Here is an 18,613-nt window from a genome sequence, read left to right as displayed (position 1 = left end):
TTAGAATTAGAAAGAATACACTAGAACACAGGAATTAAGGCCTGCCACTCTCCTCCCTGGGGCTCACAAAGGGAAAGCAACTCATGGAAGGCCACAAAGCAAGGAAGGAAGGAGGCCAGGCCTGGAATCCAGGCTGTCTGACCTCACAGTGTCCTCAGTCAACAGCGGGTAGCAATAGCACCTGCCTCAGGACTAACCCAGACTGTGATGAGCACAGTGCCCCCGCCTGTAGTGCACCCCCAATAAATGGGGGCTGCTAGTGCTGCTGTTTTGCTGTCATTATTATTGGAAGTTCCCCCGCAGGGTACCCACGAGCTGAGCCGCTGTCCTGGGTCCACGCCACTGCATCATGGGTGACTCATAGTAGCATTTAAAGGTGTGGCCTCTGGAATCAGACTGCCCGGATTTTCACTGGGAGGACCATAGGCAAGTCACATAACCAACCCTGTGCAGCAGTTTATTTACCCAGAATATGGGAATAGAGATCTACTCTGTAGATTATAGTGAGGCTCGAATGAGAAGCTAAATGCTTAAAAAGCAAAACAAAACACCCTAGTAAAGAGCCTGGCATGCAGTGAACATTTAATGGATATTAGCTGGGCCTGTGGATGCCTCGGGGTGTAAGAACATGACTCCTGCTTGCTGAATAGATGACCGCTGTTTGGGTTTGGGCATAAACAGCCTCCCTGATCAGGATGGAGGACCAAACCCAGTGACTATGAGAAGAGAACGCATGAAGCTCTGCCCAGGAAGTGAAATGTAGCAACTTCAGTCATCACAGTTAGCCACTTCCAAGTGAACTCATCCCTGTAGAGGGCCTAAACAGAGGGCTTGATGCCACTTGTGGGCACAATGTTCCCCCGTCATGGCTGGTCCTTGTAGGGCTTATAGGAGGAGCATGTGGCCCTGAGAATGTAGCTGTATGCTGGGAGTGGCAATAGGTAGCCTGAGGGCCAAAGGGGCAGTGATCTCCCTTGCCCCCATGACTCTGCTGAATATTCCTTCAATGTACCTCTAAAATGGAAGAGAAACAAGATTTTGAGAGCAAAACTGGACTTCGCGTGAGTGGGTTATTTCAGAACTTAATTTGTTGCACTTTGTGGCATCCAGAAATGGTTAATATGAACTCACTGGAAGCTAGGCAGCACTCTGCAGTGGGGTTTGGAGCCAGCACTTCAGTAGATGGAAGAGAAGGGTTTTTCAGGGCTTTTAAAGGTAATAATTATATTTGCTAATACATGTGTATAAAGGTGGGCAGTAAACATGGATGGCTGGTCAATCCAAGTATAGGTTGGAATGGGAAAGTCAATCACAGAAAACCAGAAAGTGGGGGGAAAGGGGGGCTCAGAGATCCAGAAGCAGGGCTCCTTGGGGCCTGTATCCTCCTTCCTTGACCAGGGCATGCCTTTACATTGGGCTGAACGTGGACAAATACAGTTGGGAAATTCCTGCATTACTTGGAAGAAGCCAATATGGGGAGTACTGACACCGGTCCCTCCCCATCCCACCTCAGCCCCTCCTGGGAGTGATGAAATCATCAGAGAGAGGAAGGAAAAGTTGAAGTATCTGGTAGCCTGTGGGTCTAGGGCATTTGTTCTTTCTTTTTCTTGCTCTGATCTCATTTTGAGACTGGGCGTTCCTTCCAGGGTGGCATCTTTGGCCCCAGAGAACTCATAGGAGCTGTGCCAGGGTGGATCCCAGAAAAGCAGCAGAAAGTGTTGGTTTTGGCTTTGCTCAAGGCCAGGAAGACAACTGCAAATGAGACCTTCTTTTTAGATGACCCAATGCAGTTCTCCAGAGAGGGTTATGCAGGCATTCTGGGCAGGACTGCCTGAGAGGGAAGACCGTGCCTTTGGCCAGGGTGCGCTCTATCTCCTGACCGCCAGAGAGTGGCAGACTGGGCACACAACTCCAAAAGAGCCAAGTGTTTCCTCCGGGATCTACTGGGATCTACGTGGTCAGGAGTTCTCCTTTTTCTCAATTACCCAAAAGACCTTGTCACACAAAGGTCAAGCCAAGTGGGATTTGCTATCATTCTAATTGTCCCGGCTCCACTTGTACTTTGTTTCCCAGGGGCAAAACAGAACTTGTGCAAAGTCACTGATGGCAGGAGACTAAAACTGGTACCGAAAAGGAGAGGTTGCTGAATCTCTCTTGCTGGACTCAGCTCGGTCAATATCGCTCACTATCCCAGGCAGTTTGACCAATTTTCTTGTCAAAAGGTTTGCGCTTTGGGCCTTAGCTTTAGCCTATCGTGGAGACTTGGTTTAATGGAAATAAAAACACGTAACTTGTTTTTCACAAACATTTTATAATGGCAGAGAAAACAGAGTAGGTAGTGTATTCTGCTTTAAGCAAACTCAACATACGAACAGATTTACAAACAAACCCGGGGTGGATTGTTGGCAAAAATGTTTACAACATAAGTCTTTAACAGGATTTTCTGGTGCATTTTTAAAAAACAGTTTATGGCCAGATTTTCTAACACATCAGTCACATTAACTAACTCACGGCAGCCTCACTCTCAAATACATGAGAGCTTACTCTCTGAGGGCAAGTCTACTTTCTTGAAAGATCTGGTCAAATGTATTATAAGCAAACAGGAACAAGAACAAAATAGATGGTCCGATAGCTTTCCTTTCTATTCTGCTTCCAACAAAATGATAACTTATTTTGGGTCATTCTTGACCTAAGGTTACGGGTACAGTTTCGTTAGATACAAAGTGAAACAACAGTAAACATTTCTAATGAATGAACAGCTTTCACAGCAACTGTCTGTATCAATCACATTGTTGTTACAACATAGATAAGCTGAAACTGCATTTTTGTACAGATCCGGAGGAAAGAAATCCCTAAAGAGAAACCAAGCATATAGAGGTAGTTGAATAGCAATGGGGGGGAAGCATTATCTTAATTCCCCTTTCAGTTTATTACAGTGCGAAAATAAAATGGCTGCTGAACAAACAACTAGACTAACAAACACACAGACATATTTGTGACTGTTTGAGTGGTTTGCTTGATATTTTAATCCTGGCATGACTGAGGGCTACATGAAATGATGGAACTAGTTTATCTAAATAAGCCTATGATGCCACATTGACCTATTTGCTCTCCTTTTATTTTGTTGTTTATTGTTGCTTTGACAATAGATAAATGTTAGGCAATTTTGAACATGACGCATAAGCTACAGTGGTGCTTTGTAAACTTCTGTTAATCACATTTGCTGCAACAAATTTTTAAACGGCTATAGAGTCATGAAGCAAAAGCTTTCAAATGACACCAAAAACAGAGATTACAGGCACTTCTCTCTCAAGGTTAACTTAGCGCATTTATAAGTGAAAATGTCTTTATTTCACCTCTGGATGTGCACTATCCAGAATCTTAAACAGTTGAACAGTGGGAGCTATCGTTCTAAGAGGAACTGAATGTGTACACTTTATGTGACTCCTTTTCCTTTTTTCTCTCTGCACTCAGGAAGGGCCACAAACTGAAACCCATGCAGCTGGCTGCTTTTCAGAACTGCTTTCAATCATAAATCAAAGCCTCATTTCTCAAGCCCCAGATGGGCTGAAAAAATGTGTCCTTTTCCATTATTTGGGCTGCCTTCCATTTGTATCTATATTATACACTTCTGATATGATTTTGCCTTGGTAAACAGAAATGGATGCAAAGTTAATTATGTTGGGAACTCAAGGAATGAGTCCTTAAATGAAGCTCCCAATTTGGAAAAGGAGTTAGCAGGGGGGAACACAATCCCCGATGGATTTTGGTCTATCAACAGCATGCAATCTGTTGACAGTAAGAGACCTCTGGGTGCTGTGAACCAGCCTCAGGAGCTCCACTGCTCCAATGGCCAGTCACAGGGGATTATCTGAGCCAGGCCAGCCCCACAGGCAGAGCTGGAAATGCCATGGGGCTAGAAGCAGTCAGCCTTCGGAAAAGGCAAATTCTCAACATAGTCAGTTCTCTGCTCCATTAAGTCAGGGGCAGGCACTCTTTTCTCCAGGATGTCTACAGAGAATTAGTTTATCATTGTTCATTTTCTACATTTTGCTGGTTATTAGCTAGCAGCAGTGGTACAGTACAAAGCAGAAAGGCATAATATCTGCTTGGTACCATATATATACGTATGTATACACACACACACACACACACATATATATATATATATATATATACACACACACACAAACACAGAGAAAATAATCTAGGTTATGATAAGAAAATTAACCAAATAAACGGCACTATCTACCAAAGGGGAAGTCTTGTACTTCTGGCCTAGACTTAGGCTTATGTTTTTTCTCTGTACACTCTTTATACCAGAACTTGGCAGCAAAATGGGCAGCCGGGGTGGCTCAGTGGTTTAGCGCCGCCTTCAGCCCAGGGCGTGATCGTGGAGATCCGGGATAGAGTCCCACGTCGTCGGGCTCCCTGAATGGAGCCTGCTTCTCCCTCCCTCCCTCCCTCTCTCTCTCTCTTTCTCTCTCTGTGTGTCTCATAAATAAATAAAATCTTAAAAAAAGAAGCGATGAATTGGTTATTCTAACGGAGGTAGAACTTCAGGTTTCCACTATATCAGAAATTCTAGACCTCCAAAGAGCACTACTTTTTAGTCCTACTGAAATAGGGAAAATGTACTGGCCTAGAAGTCTCCTTTGTCTCTAACCTCATTTGTTTTCTAGTCTTTTCATTTTCCCAAGCAGACCTGGCTCTAAAAGGAATTAACTGGAAAGCATCAAGTTATGGTCTCAGAATCAGTGGTGTGGATCCCTCCAACCACATTTAAAGGGGGTAGATATGGGTACTGTGTATAAAGCCAGTGTTTTATGCAAATGTGGGCCCTTGATGATATTCTATGACCATGAATAACCTAATCATGGCTATTATGTTTTTAATGTCTCATAGGTGCTAGGCACTCTGCTAAGTGATTTACATATACTACCTTATATAACGTTCATAACAACCCTATATGTGATAATTACTACCATTTGCTATATGAGGAACCTGTGGGCTCAAAAACAAGTTAAATCACAAAACAAAAACATCTACCAAGGGGAGATGCTTATGACATTTTCTTTGCTGCATTTACACTAGATAACAGGAGAATATTTTACTAGGACTGTGCTACGATTAGTGGTTGGGCACCGAGTGGGAGGGGGAGCCTTTAATTTCCCACTCCCTGAGCCTTGTAGAGTTTGCTTAGGCAATGACCATGCCTATACTTCCATTCTTCACTAGCTAAGTCTGGCTGCAAACATCAAGCCTGGTAACATAATGCTCTGACATATAGCATCCACTTAGGAAGTACAGAAAAGATCATTTGGTTTCTGCTTATGTGAATCTTTTTTCTGTTGCCTGGATCACCTCACTCTCCCTTCTCTGTTTCTGGCCAGAGGTGAGGACGGAAGAAGTCAGATTGGTTACGTGAGGCACTCACCTCTTCTCAATGAGGTGGATGGGCTGCACTGCATCCGTTTAGCATCTGTAAGGGGATCATTTGCAAGACAGTGCGAATGGTAGGATTCACTTCTTGCCTGCCCTAATCTCTTTACTCCATCACTGTATACCCCATTCTCATGGCATTTCTCAGATTCTCCTGGCACTAAAGGAATCACACCAGCACAAAGCAGGCTAAACAGGAGCTCCTTCTTACCTTCTTACTCACTATTCTTCCCCTATATTGAAATCTTTGGCCCACAGCAGCTAGGAGGAAAGGCAGTGCTTAGATAAAAACCACTGTTTCCTTTAAAGAGATTTACAAACCAAAACAACAGTTTGTTTTTTTTAAGGGTTCTACTTTTTCTACTGGCTTCTTTATACTTGTAGTAACAAACAGCCCTTTTTCATGTGTTTCTACACATGTTAGCCAGGTTGTGAATCTCAGAGCCCTGAGAAGAGGTGGGATATGGAGGCTATGATGTGACAAAGTGAAAACCATTCCCTCTGAAGGGTTAAATATCATCCTGCCTCAAAATCCCACTCCTAACTGCACTGAGGGGAAATGATTTACCTTTAGAATTAGACTGTTGAGATAAATGCCTATAATAGATCATACTAAATGATGCTCCTCTGATTCAACTCTTCATTCAAGGAAAAGCATTCCTTCAGCCCTGCTCTGTATAACATATAGAACATGTTTTATTTTACTTTACCATGGCTTATTCTATAATGTATACCAAATCGCTTATGTATTTTATATTGTTGAATTCAAACTGAAAGTCAAATGGAACCTGTGAAGATTGGTGATCTCAATGTCACTCTGAACTTCCTTTAAGCATCCAATGGGGTAGATAGAAAAATGGCTCGAGAACTGGGATCAAACATAGTAAAATGTGATAAAAGCAAAAATGGCACATTTCTAATACTGTTACTTCCCCCTTGGTAAATGGTAAACCACGTTAATAAATAAAGCAACTGGCTTTTCAGTAACGAACACTTAAATAGTTACATACTTGTAGAAAAAAGGATACAGTAGTGCAAAAAATAAATTATTAAAACAGAATGAAGGATGAACATTATTTTACACAATTCTGTATAAAACCTGAACCATTTGGAATGAGAACTCAAGTCAGTGAAACAACACAGCAACATTATTAGTATCTGTTCTTCACATTTCAATCACACACTTAACTATGCAAGAAAGAAAATTAAAAGCAAAACCACTTTAAACCTTCAGAGAAGTTTATGTTGAAATCAAATTAATTTTTTTTTCTGGGCTTTTAAACACCTCTGCTGAGCATGTAGTTGTGCAGCATGTCAAGAAGCATCTTAAGACAGAAAGTTTCAAACAGGTCCCATGCTTTTGGTCTTTCGACATAATTTCTCTCTGTGATCAACAGCAGGGAAATGCCTATTTGATACTTCCTTCTGTTAAGATGTTATTGCAATTAGATATATTTACAAGATGACTCCCCCCATGGGTGGTGGGGAGGATGGGAGCTCCTCTCCAGCAATCCACTCTCACTAGTTTTGGTTTCGGGATATAAAGGCCAGGACTCGCCGAATACCGTTCAGTCTATCCTTTAAGGACCTCATTGCTAGGAATGGGAGCTGAGCTCGGCTTTCCAATGGAAGAACTGCTAAGGTCCACCAGCACCAGGCTGGACCATTCGGGTTAATCTACAACAGAAAAACACGATGGGTTCATCCTATTCCCACAGAAATGAGATCAGTCTGCAGGTTTCCCAAGCCACAAGGTAAATATCCCAGGTGGAACTGCTTCTGTGTAAGGTAAACACTGCTATTTACCCCCCAGGTCTACTTCCTCCTTGCCTGAGCTGGTCATGTAGCCACGCAGAAAACAAAGGCTGCATTGCAGTTAGGGGAGGCGATGAGACAAAGTTCTGGCTAATGAGATGTAAAGGGAAGTTCTATGTGCAACTTCTGGGTCATGCTCTGGGAACAGGGCATGTGCCCTCTGCCTTACTCTTTCTCTCTTCCCCTCAGCTAGAGCATGAACATGGTGATGATCAGCCTTCTTCTATCAGGAAGACAGGGCAACATTCTAAGGATGGTAGAGCTTTGTGATGAACGAGACTGGATTTCTGAATGATCTCATCGAATAGAGCTGCTCTAGCCCTCTATCTGGCTCAAGCTACCTCTAGTTATTTTTAGTAGTTGTCAAAGTAAACAAATCAATATCCTAACAGATACCCTATACCTCCTAGCCACTGTGATTCTGTGAGCTAGAATGTTCACTACTCCATTTGTTCTACTTTGAAGATTCCATTTAGATTCTTTGGACTGACACACACCACATGTGAGCCTTCAATTCCCATGATCCCTTGTGCTTGGCATGTCTCTTAACTCCCTTTATTTTCTTGCTTCTGGCCGAAGGCAATATAGTACACACACCGTGTCACTCTAGAAGGCCACAGTTAGCTTCTCCTCCTCTGAAACCAAAGCTTATGATCCATAGCCCAAAAGTACAACAATCCCACTTTGCAAAAAGTCCAATTTGAAAACACCTTCACATTAGAAATGTATTCTGTTCCCAGGTTTCTTTTTAATAAAGAGCTTTCCCATTCCACACGAATTCTTCACCAATTCTGCTTGTCAGCAGCTTCACCGGCACATGATATAGTCACTACCGACTTATTTCCTACAAAGTCTGAAATGGGCTCTCAGCTCACAACTCTCAGAAGTTTAGACTATAGAGAATTTCATTTTGGTCAGACCACCTACATGTGGGACTATTTGCCTCCAAATTGGTTCACCTAATTCTCCCCCAAACCTTGCTCTTTCTTGGCTTCTCTGTGTCTGTAGCTTCATTTGAATTCTTTTTTGTCCCTCACTGTGATCTGTAACAGGCTCTCCCTCCTATTATTAGTTCTGAATGTGAAATTAACATATTCTAAACTTCTTTTCCCAGGGCTATTAACAAAGATATTTAAGCTGATGTTAATACTTGTGGTTCTTTCTGAGAAATCTCCTGAGGCTCAGAACATTTTTATTAATGGGACCACTGGGGCTGCAGCACTGACTGGATCAAACTGGTTGTTGTTGTTGTTGTTATTATTATTATTATTATTTTTGCTGCTGCTGCCAAAGCAACATGATAACAGTTCTAATAAGAAAGGAAATGAACCCAAGATTTCAGCTTTCTATGTCATCGAGCCCTTATGAATCACTCCGTGGCATCTGTGTTTTCTCTTGTGGAAGATGCTGTATCATTGCTGATTGCTACCTTCTGCCTGACTGAGGGAGAATGCTTTCCAGAAGGTGAAGGGGAACATTACACTTGATCGTGAGCTTGCTCAGAGCTCTGATGTAGTCCTGAGTCACAGTGGCCCAGAGCCAGGAGCTAGGTCACTGGGAAGTACTGACTGGCCTTTCTCCCTTCAACATTCATGATGCCTTTGCATGGGGGAAAAGAGCCACCTTTGTGGTCTGGAGAAAGTGAGATGTTTCAGCTCATTGGGGAACAGATTGGTGTCTTATAGCCCAGATGCAAGAGGAAGAGGGGACTTTAGAGATTTCTTCATCTACCTCCCTCATTTTAGAGCTGGGAGAAAGGTTGAGAAAAGGGAAGGGACTTACCCAAGTTCACACAGCTAGAATGGTAAGGATCAGTCTCTTGGCAGGGAAATCAGAACATACATATTCTATGTTACTATTGTAAAAGAGTCGGGAATGAGTCTTAAGTAAAGAATCAAGGAAATCAGGGAGTGCTGATGTAGAGGAGCCAGCTCAGAATGTAGGAAAGGTGATCATGGGCAAATATTTGACTAGGTTATCTCCAGCCTTGTTCTAGAGAGAATATTGTCTGATTTATACCAAGCAAGCAAAGTTTTGTGAAACTTAACTATCTCTACTTCCCTGAAGAGCTTCTGATCTACAATTTGATATCTCAAATGGATCTGTCCTCCCAGGAAACAGACTGATCCAGTAGAACCTAATGAACTGCTTTCTAGTGTAATTCAGCCAAGGGTAAATTTAAAGATTGTGTCTATTTGCTCATGACCGGCTCACCCCTGATGAAGACAATGACAAGGGTCTAGACCTACAGGGCTAAGTAGGGAGAGACCCAGGTGTGAAAAGATTCTGTGGTCTTGCAGTTGGAATCCTGTAAGGTAGCTGGTCCCATATCCAAGCTCCTGCAGCAATGGGGGAGAGGGTTATGAAGCTCCCCAGAAGTGGAAGCTTTTGGTCTTAGCTCCCAGGATACCCTTCTCTTAAGTCTGGCCTTTGCATGAATCTTGTCACTCCCACACATTACCGTGGTGTGAATCTGGACTCCCACAGAAGGTTCTTCTGTTGTTGGTGTCTGTGTTCCCAATCTGTCACTTGGCTTCTTTCTTAAAACCTGTCTTTGGATCTAAGTTCCTACCACTTTACTTTATTACTTCAATTCTGATTTGGGATCCTTTGGGTCTTACCCATGATGCCCACTGCTCAGCCAAACAATATCAAATTGGACTCATCTTCCTCTCTGCGCTTGCTCTGCCAAATGGCAACCATGCACCCATCTAATCCCAAACCCTAGGTTCTCTCATCTGGTGGGGGCATTCCATTACAAAGAGACATTTTTATATACCTGGGGATCAGCATCTTTCTCTGGCATTGGACCAAAGTGACTGAGTATCCGATTCTTCAGAGATGATTTGAGCGAATGAAACCACGATGATGCCTGCTCATAGACACAATTATGTAATCCCATGAGCTCTGCACAATCTTCTCCTTGAACCTGAAAGTATCAAAGTGGAAATGAAGCGCTCTATATTCTCCACTGCTCCCAAAGCCGCTGCTGACACTGACTCCCTTTGGGCAATCCAGCCTGCCTCTCTAGGAAGGCTCACCCTCCCAGCCTTCTCCTGTGTGGTGTGTGAAAGGTTCCTCAGCCAGAGGATGGGCTGTGTGTAACTGCCCATCTGCCAAGGGTAGAGGATGGAGAAAGGTTCCTTTGGGTAAATTAGCTGAAACAGCAAGATAGACAAAACCAGAGATGCCAACTGGCTTGGGTGGAGGCGTGCTGTTAAACTAGCTTATGCTGCTTTATGCCTCTCTCCTTTTCATGTTTTATATCTGCTTTTCCATTGTCCAGCGGGCAGAGAGACATGAGTGTATCTGTGTCTCACTGTGTAACTATTTTGCAAGTCAAATGTATTCATTCGTTGATCAAACATTTACTAATCTTGTATTGTGTAGTGAATGTAAATATAAATGAACATGGGTTATTTACCTCTTCTATTCATTAGTCCAGAACACCAAGAATTAACCAGACATGGTGTCTTTCTGCTTTACAGGATGATGGGTTATAGGGAAGAACTCTTAACCAGGTTGCACATTTAAAAATACAAATGTATGGAGGTGCCTGGGTGGCTCAGTCGGTTAAGAGTCTGCCTTTGGCTCAGGTCATGATCCCAGGGTCCTGGTATTGAGCCCAGCATTGGGCTTCGTGCTCAGCGGGGAGCCTGTTTCTCCCTCTCCCTCTGCCTGCCATTTCCCCTGCTTGTGCTCTGTCAAATAAATAAATATAATATTTTTTAAAAATACACATGTATGTGTGAATCCACAAATATCTCCAAAGAAAAAGTTTGAAAATATAAATAACTCAATAAATAAAGTGCACATGTATAGACATCGCTCCAGATCTATCCCTTGGTATCTCTGGCAAAGACCTAACTCCTAGGCTGAATGGGCCCCAGCGTTGTTGGTCTGGCTTGGCATTTCTTATGCATGAATACAACTCAGGAATGAAGCAGGGAAAGCCTGGACATGGAGTGCTCCTGATGCCATTCTAAAATTGAGCAGCAATCCAGCAGCCTTCAATGTTGCTGTAACAATTTGGTGAGAAATCCCAAGGCCCTCAACAGTGCTGAGAAATTCTTTTGCAAACATCTTTGTGTGCCAAGCTATCGGGTAGCCTGGCTTTGGGATTCTTGGCACTGGCCACCCTTACCTTTTGGTCTTCTATGTATTCAATGTCGGCTGTATTGTAACCATCTCGCTGGCCCTGGTGGAGGACCCTGAAGCGCCTCTTGCCTATACTGTCCACCACAGAGCGACCATCAGCAAAGAACTGAACATTTCTGATCTCCAGGATACACCCATACTCCGCGAACCTGCTTAATAGGCATGTATAAAAAAGTTAAATTCTTCATTTATTTCTGTGGCCTGGCCCCCAGCCATTTCTGTAATCCTAGGCTGTGCCTCGAGGGACTTCTGCCTATTTGCCTGTCCTGGGGTCCACAGCTGCAACTACACAACAGGCAGTGCCTGTGCAAAGAAAAATCTTTATGTAATAATATAACTGCTCTCATTTATTGAGCATATACTATGTGTTAGGTACTGTGCTCAGTGCTCTATGTGTATTAACTCACCAATCTTCCCAAAAAACCCAATGAGGTAGGCGCTATTATTGTACCCACTTTACAGATAAGGAAATTGAGTCACAGAAAGGTTAAGTAATTTGCCCAAAGTCAAACTTGCTCAAAGGCTGAAGCCAGAATATAAACCCAGGCAGTAAGACTCCAGTGCCCACAGTCTTACAGTAAAACAAATTTTATAGTATATACCCCTCATTTAACAAAAGATTAATCCGGGTAGGCAGCGTATTACATGGTAAAATAGAGACCAGGGAGACCCTGGTCTCTACAAACACACATGGTCACGAACTGGCTAAATCTCAGGAGCTGTGCCTCCCCATCTCCTGGGAGCATCCCAAAGTAAACCCAAATCCCTCTGCACCCAACCTCCCTTTACTCACATAGGTCCTCACTTACCCTTTGACAGGATCTCCAAGGCACATGCCAAACTGCCTTGTGCCTGTCTCAATGCATCTACGAATCATCAGACGGTAACAAGGCTCAAAGATGTGCAGGGGACAAGGAACGGTGGGATAGGCCATAGTACACACGAAAATAGGCACGTTCTTATTTAAGCTGTCAGGAAGAGCAAATGACGTGGATTTCTCAAAGCAATGGAGCAGAACACAGAAAGGTTGGTCAAACGTCACCTTGTGGTTCCCCCACAGGAAGGCAAGAAGACCTCAAGTTTTGATGGCTGATAAAAAAAATACTGTGATGCAACCGACACTACAGGCTGAGTTCCACTGCCTGATGCAGAGGTTAGCCTGAGTACTGAGAGACTGAAACTGATACCCTGTACGTTCTAATTTGGCTAAAGACATCCTATAGTACCTTCATGTTGTAGGTGATAGTTATACCTCATATTTTTTTTTCTTTCTTTCCTGCTCTCTACTCAAAACAATCTCTTCAGGTGTCCTGCTGGTGGTAAAAGTGAACCTAGCTCTCCAGGGGGATGGTGGAAAAATCTCTGCAAGTTCTCCATAAGCATTTCAAATTTGCAAAGCCCCCAGGAGATCTGCTTGGCAGGCTCAGCTAGAAGGAGACAGGAGCAACAGAGGGGCAAGTGTAATCTAGCCCAGTGATGCTCAAACACTCCCGTGCATCAGAGTCACCAGGGGCCCTTAAATCCAGACAACCAGGTTACAGGACCCCCAGAGATACTGGTATATTAGCTCTGGAGTTAGGACCCAGGAATCTGCCCTTCAGCAAGTGCCCATGAAGATGCAGACACCCAGACTGATGGGAAACCACCAACTGGGCAAGCTCCTCCTGAATCACTGTTTTCTTTGTTGTCTGGTAAGTCCAATACTGGAAACTATCAATAGATATAAGACCATCTTCCCAAATCCCCAAAGGATTAAGTTTAGGATTTCTTCAAATAGATATTTCTCTGGTATCTTCCAGTGTTTATTAATAAGGCATTAAATGATATTGGAGAAAAGGGCTCAGAGAGACCGAGGCAAATTTAAGAATCAAAAATAAAGATGCCCTGAGTAGATCTACTATATAAGTCAATGGGAAAAAAAGGATTTAATTTTTAGCTTCCCAAGCAAACATCATTTGAAGTAAGAGGCCTACTCAAATAAACCAGGGGCAGTTTAGAAACGTTCTCTACAGGGTGGCCAGAAAACCAGAGCAGTTTTTGCCATCGGGAACCTTGCCCCCAGAATGCTATGAGGATTCCACTAGGGATTGGGAGGTGGAAGGGCAGCAGTAGGAGAGGCAGAAGTGAGAGACTGCCTCCTGCTTTTCCTCAGTGAGCTATTCTTCGAGACAAGCAGAAAGCTTGGAGCCCTACTTCCATCTCCCATCCTTACCCTTCACCTCCCATGTGCCTGGCAGAGGAGGCATAGAACAAACAGCAGTCTCACTATTACCATTGATTAAGTACTTACGTGCACCAGCTCATTTGATCTTCATAAGAAGTCCGTGAGGTAAGAACTGATTATTCCCAAGCTACAGATGAGGAAATTGAGGCCCAGAGAGGTCAATTGACTTGCCTAAGGCCCCGAAGTATACTCACTTTGTGGCAAAACTGGGTCAAAAGCCCAGGTATGTCTGGCACCAAAGTTCTTAACCTCATAGTACCTTCTAATGTATTTGCAGTCTTCTGTATGCTCCATAAGTTCCCCTGATTTAGCTACTACAACTTACTCCTACCAGCAACACCCAGTCACAAGGGCCAAGATGTGACCTGGTCTGTGGTTTGACTTATGCTTCTTCAGTGGTGTGCTGGTAAGCACTGAACAACTGGCTTATGGTGGGGGGTAAAGCTCTGGCTTATAGCATTTGCCAATTTCTGTAGTGTAGATACTCCCACCAAGGCCAATGTCAAGCTACCAACATGATATTGCCAAGTGAGAAGTTAGTACGAAATGTGCACATTCAATTCTGTGACCTGCTATGAGTGAAACTGAAAAAAGAGAAACATGCATATACATACTTAGAAAGTTCTTCCATCTCTTCTTCATAAAGCCGCCTTCGTTCCTTGAGTTCTTCTGGAAGGAATTTAGCTATTAGCTCTTCCATTATGACATTTTTGCTATATTTTCTGGATGCCAAGCACTATAGGGGGAACAGGGCAATGAGATATTATGCAGTCATTGGAAAACCACAAAGCACTTCTGATATAATGAGTAGAATAGCTCAGTGACCCACATATTGGAGTAACTTGGACCCACACATTAGCAGCTAATAACATCATAATGTGTATATTCTCTGGATGTTACATGCAACTAATTACTTTTATAATTAGACAAAAATATTTTAATAAGGGAAAAAGACCTGCATTGAAGTTTTAAAAAGTCTCACAGCTTTCCTAAACACCAAATTGAGATTATGTTCTTGTCCAAAAGGGGAGGAAACCCTTCCCTTTCCTTTTTCTGCTTACTGCATTTACAAGCTCACAAAAAAATGGTCTCCATCTGGGATATACTGAAAGTCTGTGGTCAAAAGGTTTAGGGAACAAAAAAGCCATTTTCAAGCACTTATCTTTTCCTGACCTATCCCACCCCCACTGTACCCCACCCCAATTCTCGGCTTCTGGATATTGCCAATCTAAATATTTTCCCCCCCTGCACTTCAGCTAAATACTGGTGATTTTGTCTATTTGTTTTAAAAATGTATCATCTAGGTATCACTGAAATTATGTTATAAACCATGAATTCAGAAGCAAACTCAGGTATATTTGTCACTGTTACTATCCTTCTGGATACCCCTGCTTCATGTGTATCCAGGGATTTGTAAGCAGTGGGAATTCAACTGTATGAACCAGACAATGGGAGTTAAAAACATCTGCCAATTGCTTGCTATGGACACTACCCACATAGATCCAGCAGGGGGAGCTCCTGAGTATAAAAATTGCTGGTTTGAGACCCTTTTTCCTTTCCCAGTATGGGCCCATATGTATCTATTCCGCAGTGAACAGGATTGGAATACAATATTTCTCTCTCTTGGAAATAGTGTTAAGTGCGCCCCTATGTCAATACACAGAGGCAGACAATAAGATCTTCTAGTCTCTGAGTCTGGGACCCCACAGCATCTGCTTCTAGGACGCCTTCTCAGTCACTGCCATCACCTGACTGCAGAAGATGAACTGCTTTGCCCAGCCCCAATCTTTGGGGGAAAAGCAATGACTCAGGAGGTAGCTAATCCAAGAAAGAGGTGACTCCTCCGCTGATGCTAAAACAAAAACCCAGGAAAGCCACATACTAAAATGTTAACAGTGGTTTTCTCCAGGTGCTGAACATTTGGGTAGATTTTTCTTCTTTCTGCTTATTTGAGTGTTGTAGTGTTACCACAACACAATGTGTTTTTTAAGGACCATGGACTCCTCACCTACAATCAAGCCAGCAGATCCCATCCCCCTGATCCAGGCAAGGTGTGATGGTGAGCCTCCCCTCCAAGTCCACATATACCTCCAGGGTTATCCTGGATGACTATTTCACTCGATTTCCTTAGTTCAAATGCTTGGGTGTTGGGAAAGCTCAACATGGGACTTCTCTGGACCTATATTCACCTAGAGATAGCCTTGCATGTCTGACCTCTTCTCGGGGACAACAGAGGTCAAAGAACACTAAGATTGACTGTAATGTGTCCTGCATAAGTCCCCAAGGGAGGGCAAACAAGATGAGCTTCCAGGGATTCCTGTTTTATTGGGAATTCCATCAAGGCCATCTGAAAAACAACAGTGGCAGCCTGTGTGGTTCCTTTTAGATGACCTGGAAGCCACAGAGCTTTCCAAGTAGCCAAGTATCTGCTAATAAGTACAGTGGCTCCTGGGGGGGAGGGGGAGAAGGACCACACTGAAGATCTGTGAGGTTTTTCTGGGGACCTGAGAGTGATCCCTTCAAACCACAGAATAAACACTGATGATGATGATGATGATGAGACTTCAGAGCTCATCTAGTCCAAGCCCAGAGAGGACAGAGGATTCACCTAAGGTTGCAGTGAAGCAGGTACCATGACAGACTTAGCATCAGGATACCTATTTTTCATCAATTGAATACTTTGGTTTCCACCACAAATCGATTTCACTATTGACAGTTCATAAAAAGCTGGATGTTGCCTCATTTTCCTGAAGGACTGGGTGAAGAGGGGAGAGGTAGCTCTAAAACAGGAAAAATAGATAGATGGTCTGAGGGAGTAGTCTGTCCTAGCACAGTGTACTGGCTTGGGATCCAACAGGCCACCATTTTAGTATCCAATTCCAAATAAGCTAACCTAATCAAGAAAGAAAGAATGTCTTACCTGTGAAAGACCATCTTTGCATAGCGGACACTTTGCATTGTGATCTAGGCATCTTTCAAGGCATTTTAAGCAAAATGTATGCCCACAAGGTGTTGTGACTGGCTCATAGAATAATCTGAAATTTAGGAATCAAAAGGGAAGAAATATGAACAAGACAAAAGACAGAGATACTTAGTGTTAAGGTTTTATAGTATTATTTAGAAAATTCCGTATGTGTAAGGGGAGGGGTCTTTTCTTTTTAAAATAATTTCCTGCTATTGTTGCACTTCAGAAAAGCATTTGCTTTCTTATTTCTGACCTGGATTTTAAAATAATGCATTTATCAATATTTATGACATAGCTGGATCATTTTGTAACATCAGTTATAGTCAGTCTCTTCTGACTGGCATCCAGATTGTTTTTCCCTGCCAGTCCCAGAAAAATAGAGATTAATTCCCAGAGTGTCTGAATAGATTAGGTTCTAAAATATTTAGCCAACCTGTTCTCCTAAGGTTATGTAAACACAGAGACAAACACACACACACACACACTGTCTCACACATTTACTCACTTATGTACTTTATATCACATATACAATGGAAAAAGACTTAGCTTCTTTGCTAACCTTGATTCCATTTTTCACCTAAGCAATGTTTACTGCCTGAAGGATCTCAATATTGTACCTGCAACACACACATAACTGCCCTTTATATGAATGGATTATTTTCTTAGAGGCAGTAGAGTAATACTATCAATGTGCTTACTGATACACACACATACACGTGTGTATGTATGTATATATATACGCACACACACAAATGTAGGTATGCATCCATATACTTCAATTAGATCCTACTTTCATTGCTTTGCAGGAGCTGGATATTTTCAAAGCAATCTGGGGAATCTTTTTAAAAGCTGTTCTATACATTCAGAGATTCACAGATTTACTTTGCTTAAAAAGAAAGGCTCACCTGCAGCAGGACCACTGGATGAGGGCGGCTGAAGATGGTGGTTCAGAAGTGGGGCTCGCTCTCACCAAAGGACAGGCAGAAGGGAAAGACAGATGCCTGACCAGCCTATTTTGACCTCACAAGAGTGTTCAGTTGAGAGGAAGAGGCAGCCAGCTGCACATCCCCCTCGTGTGGCCAGGAGGTGCATCAACAGCCTGGCCCACACAGCCAGGCTGAGCAGAACCAAAATGTCAGAGCTTGAAAAGTACTCCAGAAATATTTGAACCCACCAACTAGAATGAAACTGAGGTCCAGAGGGGGAGGAAGTTACTTATCTGTTAGCAGACGAAAGTCTATCCAACTTTCACCTTCCAGTCGTATACTCTTTCTGTTAAAACAATGATTCTCAACCATTGCTGCGTGTGAGAATCATCTGGGGAGCTTTTTCTTTAAATAGGTTTATTGATGTATAATTGACGTGCATAAACCGCACATACTGAAAGTGTACAATTTGGTAAGTTTCAACATATGTGCACACCTATGAAACCACCTCCATAATTGAGGTCACGAGCATACCTGTCACCCCCAAACATTTCCTTGTGTTCTTTTGTAAACCCTACCTCCTGCTCCTCCCCGCACCAGCCCTCACCGTCACCCGGGGAATTTTTTAAAACAATACATAGATCAATGGAACAGAATAGAGAATCCAGAAGTGGACCCTCAACTTTATGGTCAACTAATACTTGACAAAGCAGGAAAGACTATCCACTGGAAAAAAGACAGTCTCTTCAATAAATGGTGCTGGGAAAATTGGACATCCACATGCAGAAGAATGAAACTAGACCATTCTCTTACACCATACACAAAGATAAACTCAAAATGGATGAAAGATCTAAATGTGAGACAAGATTCCATCAAAATCCTAGAGAACACAGGCAATACCCTTTTTGAACTTGGCCACAGCAACTTCTTGCAAGATACATCCATGAAGGCAAGAGAAACAAAAGCAGGGATCCCTGGGTGGCGCAGCGGTTTGGCGCCTGTCTTTGGCCCAGGGCGCGATCCTGGAGACCCGGGATCGAGTCCCACATCGGGCTCCCGGTGCATGGAGACTGCTTCTCCCTC

At 43.1% G+C, this 18,613-nt stretch overlaps 1 protein-coding gene across 8 annotated transcripts in view; it reads right to left on the bottom strand.

Moving 5' to 3' along the window:
• Window positions 1-2,291: 2,291 nt before the first annotated feature.
• Window positions 2,292-18,613, bottom strand: part of LONRF3 (LON peptidase N-terminal domain and ring finger 3) — a 40,163-nt gene continuing 23,841 nt past the window's right edge. For 3 of the 8 annotated variants that reach the window (XM_038588155.1, XM_038588158.1, XM_038588161.1), the window contains 6 exons: window positions 16,560-16,674; window positions 14,254-14,375; window positions 12,225-12,383; window positions 11,402-11,567; window positions 10,037-10,186; window positions 2,292-7,119 (listed from right to left, as the gene is read on the bottom strand). In XM_038588155.1, coding sequence (XP_038444083.1) covers window positions 6,964-7,119; window positions 10,037-10,186; window positions 11,402-11,567; window positions 12,225-12,383; window positions 14,254-14,375; window positions 16,560-16,674 — 868 coding nt within the window. In that variant the 3' untranslated portion in view covers window positions 2,292-6,963. The other 5 variants (XM_038588156.1, XM_038588159.1, XM_038588162.1 and 2 more) reach the window with 3 other exon arrangements.

The sequence above is a fragment of the Canis lupus genome, chromosome X (assembly GCF_011100685.1).
Source record: "Canis lupus familiaris isolate Mischka breed German Shepherd chromosome X, alternate assembly UU_Cfam_GSD_1.0, whole genome shotgun sequence".
NCBI lineage: Eukaryota > Metazoa > Chordata > Mammalia > Carnivora > Canidae > Canis > Canis lupus.
Note: the sequence above shows the minus strand (reverse complement) of the source record. Positions and strands in the feature narration are given on the sequence as shown.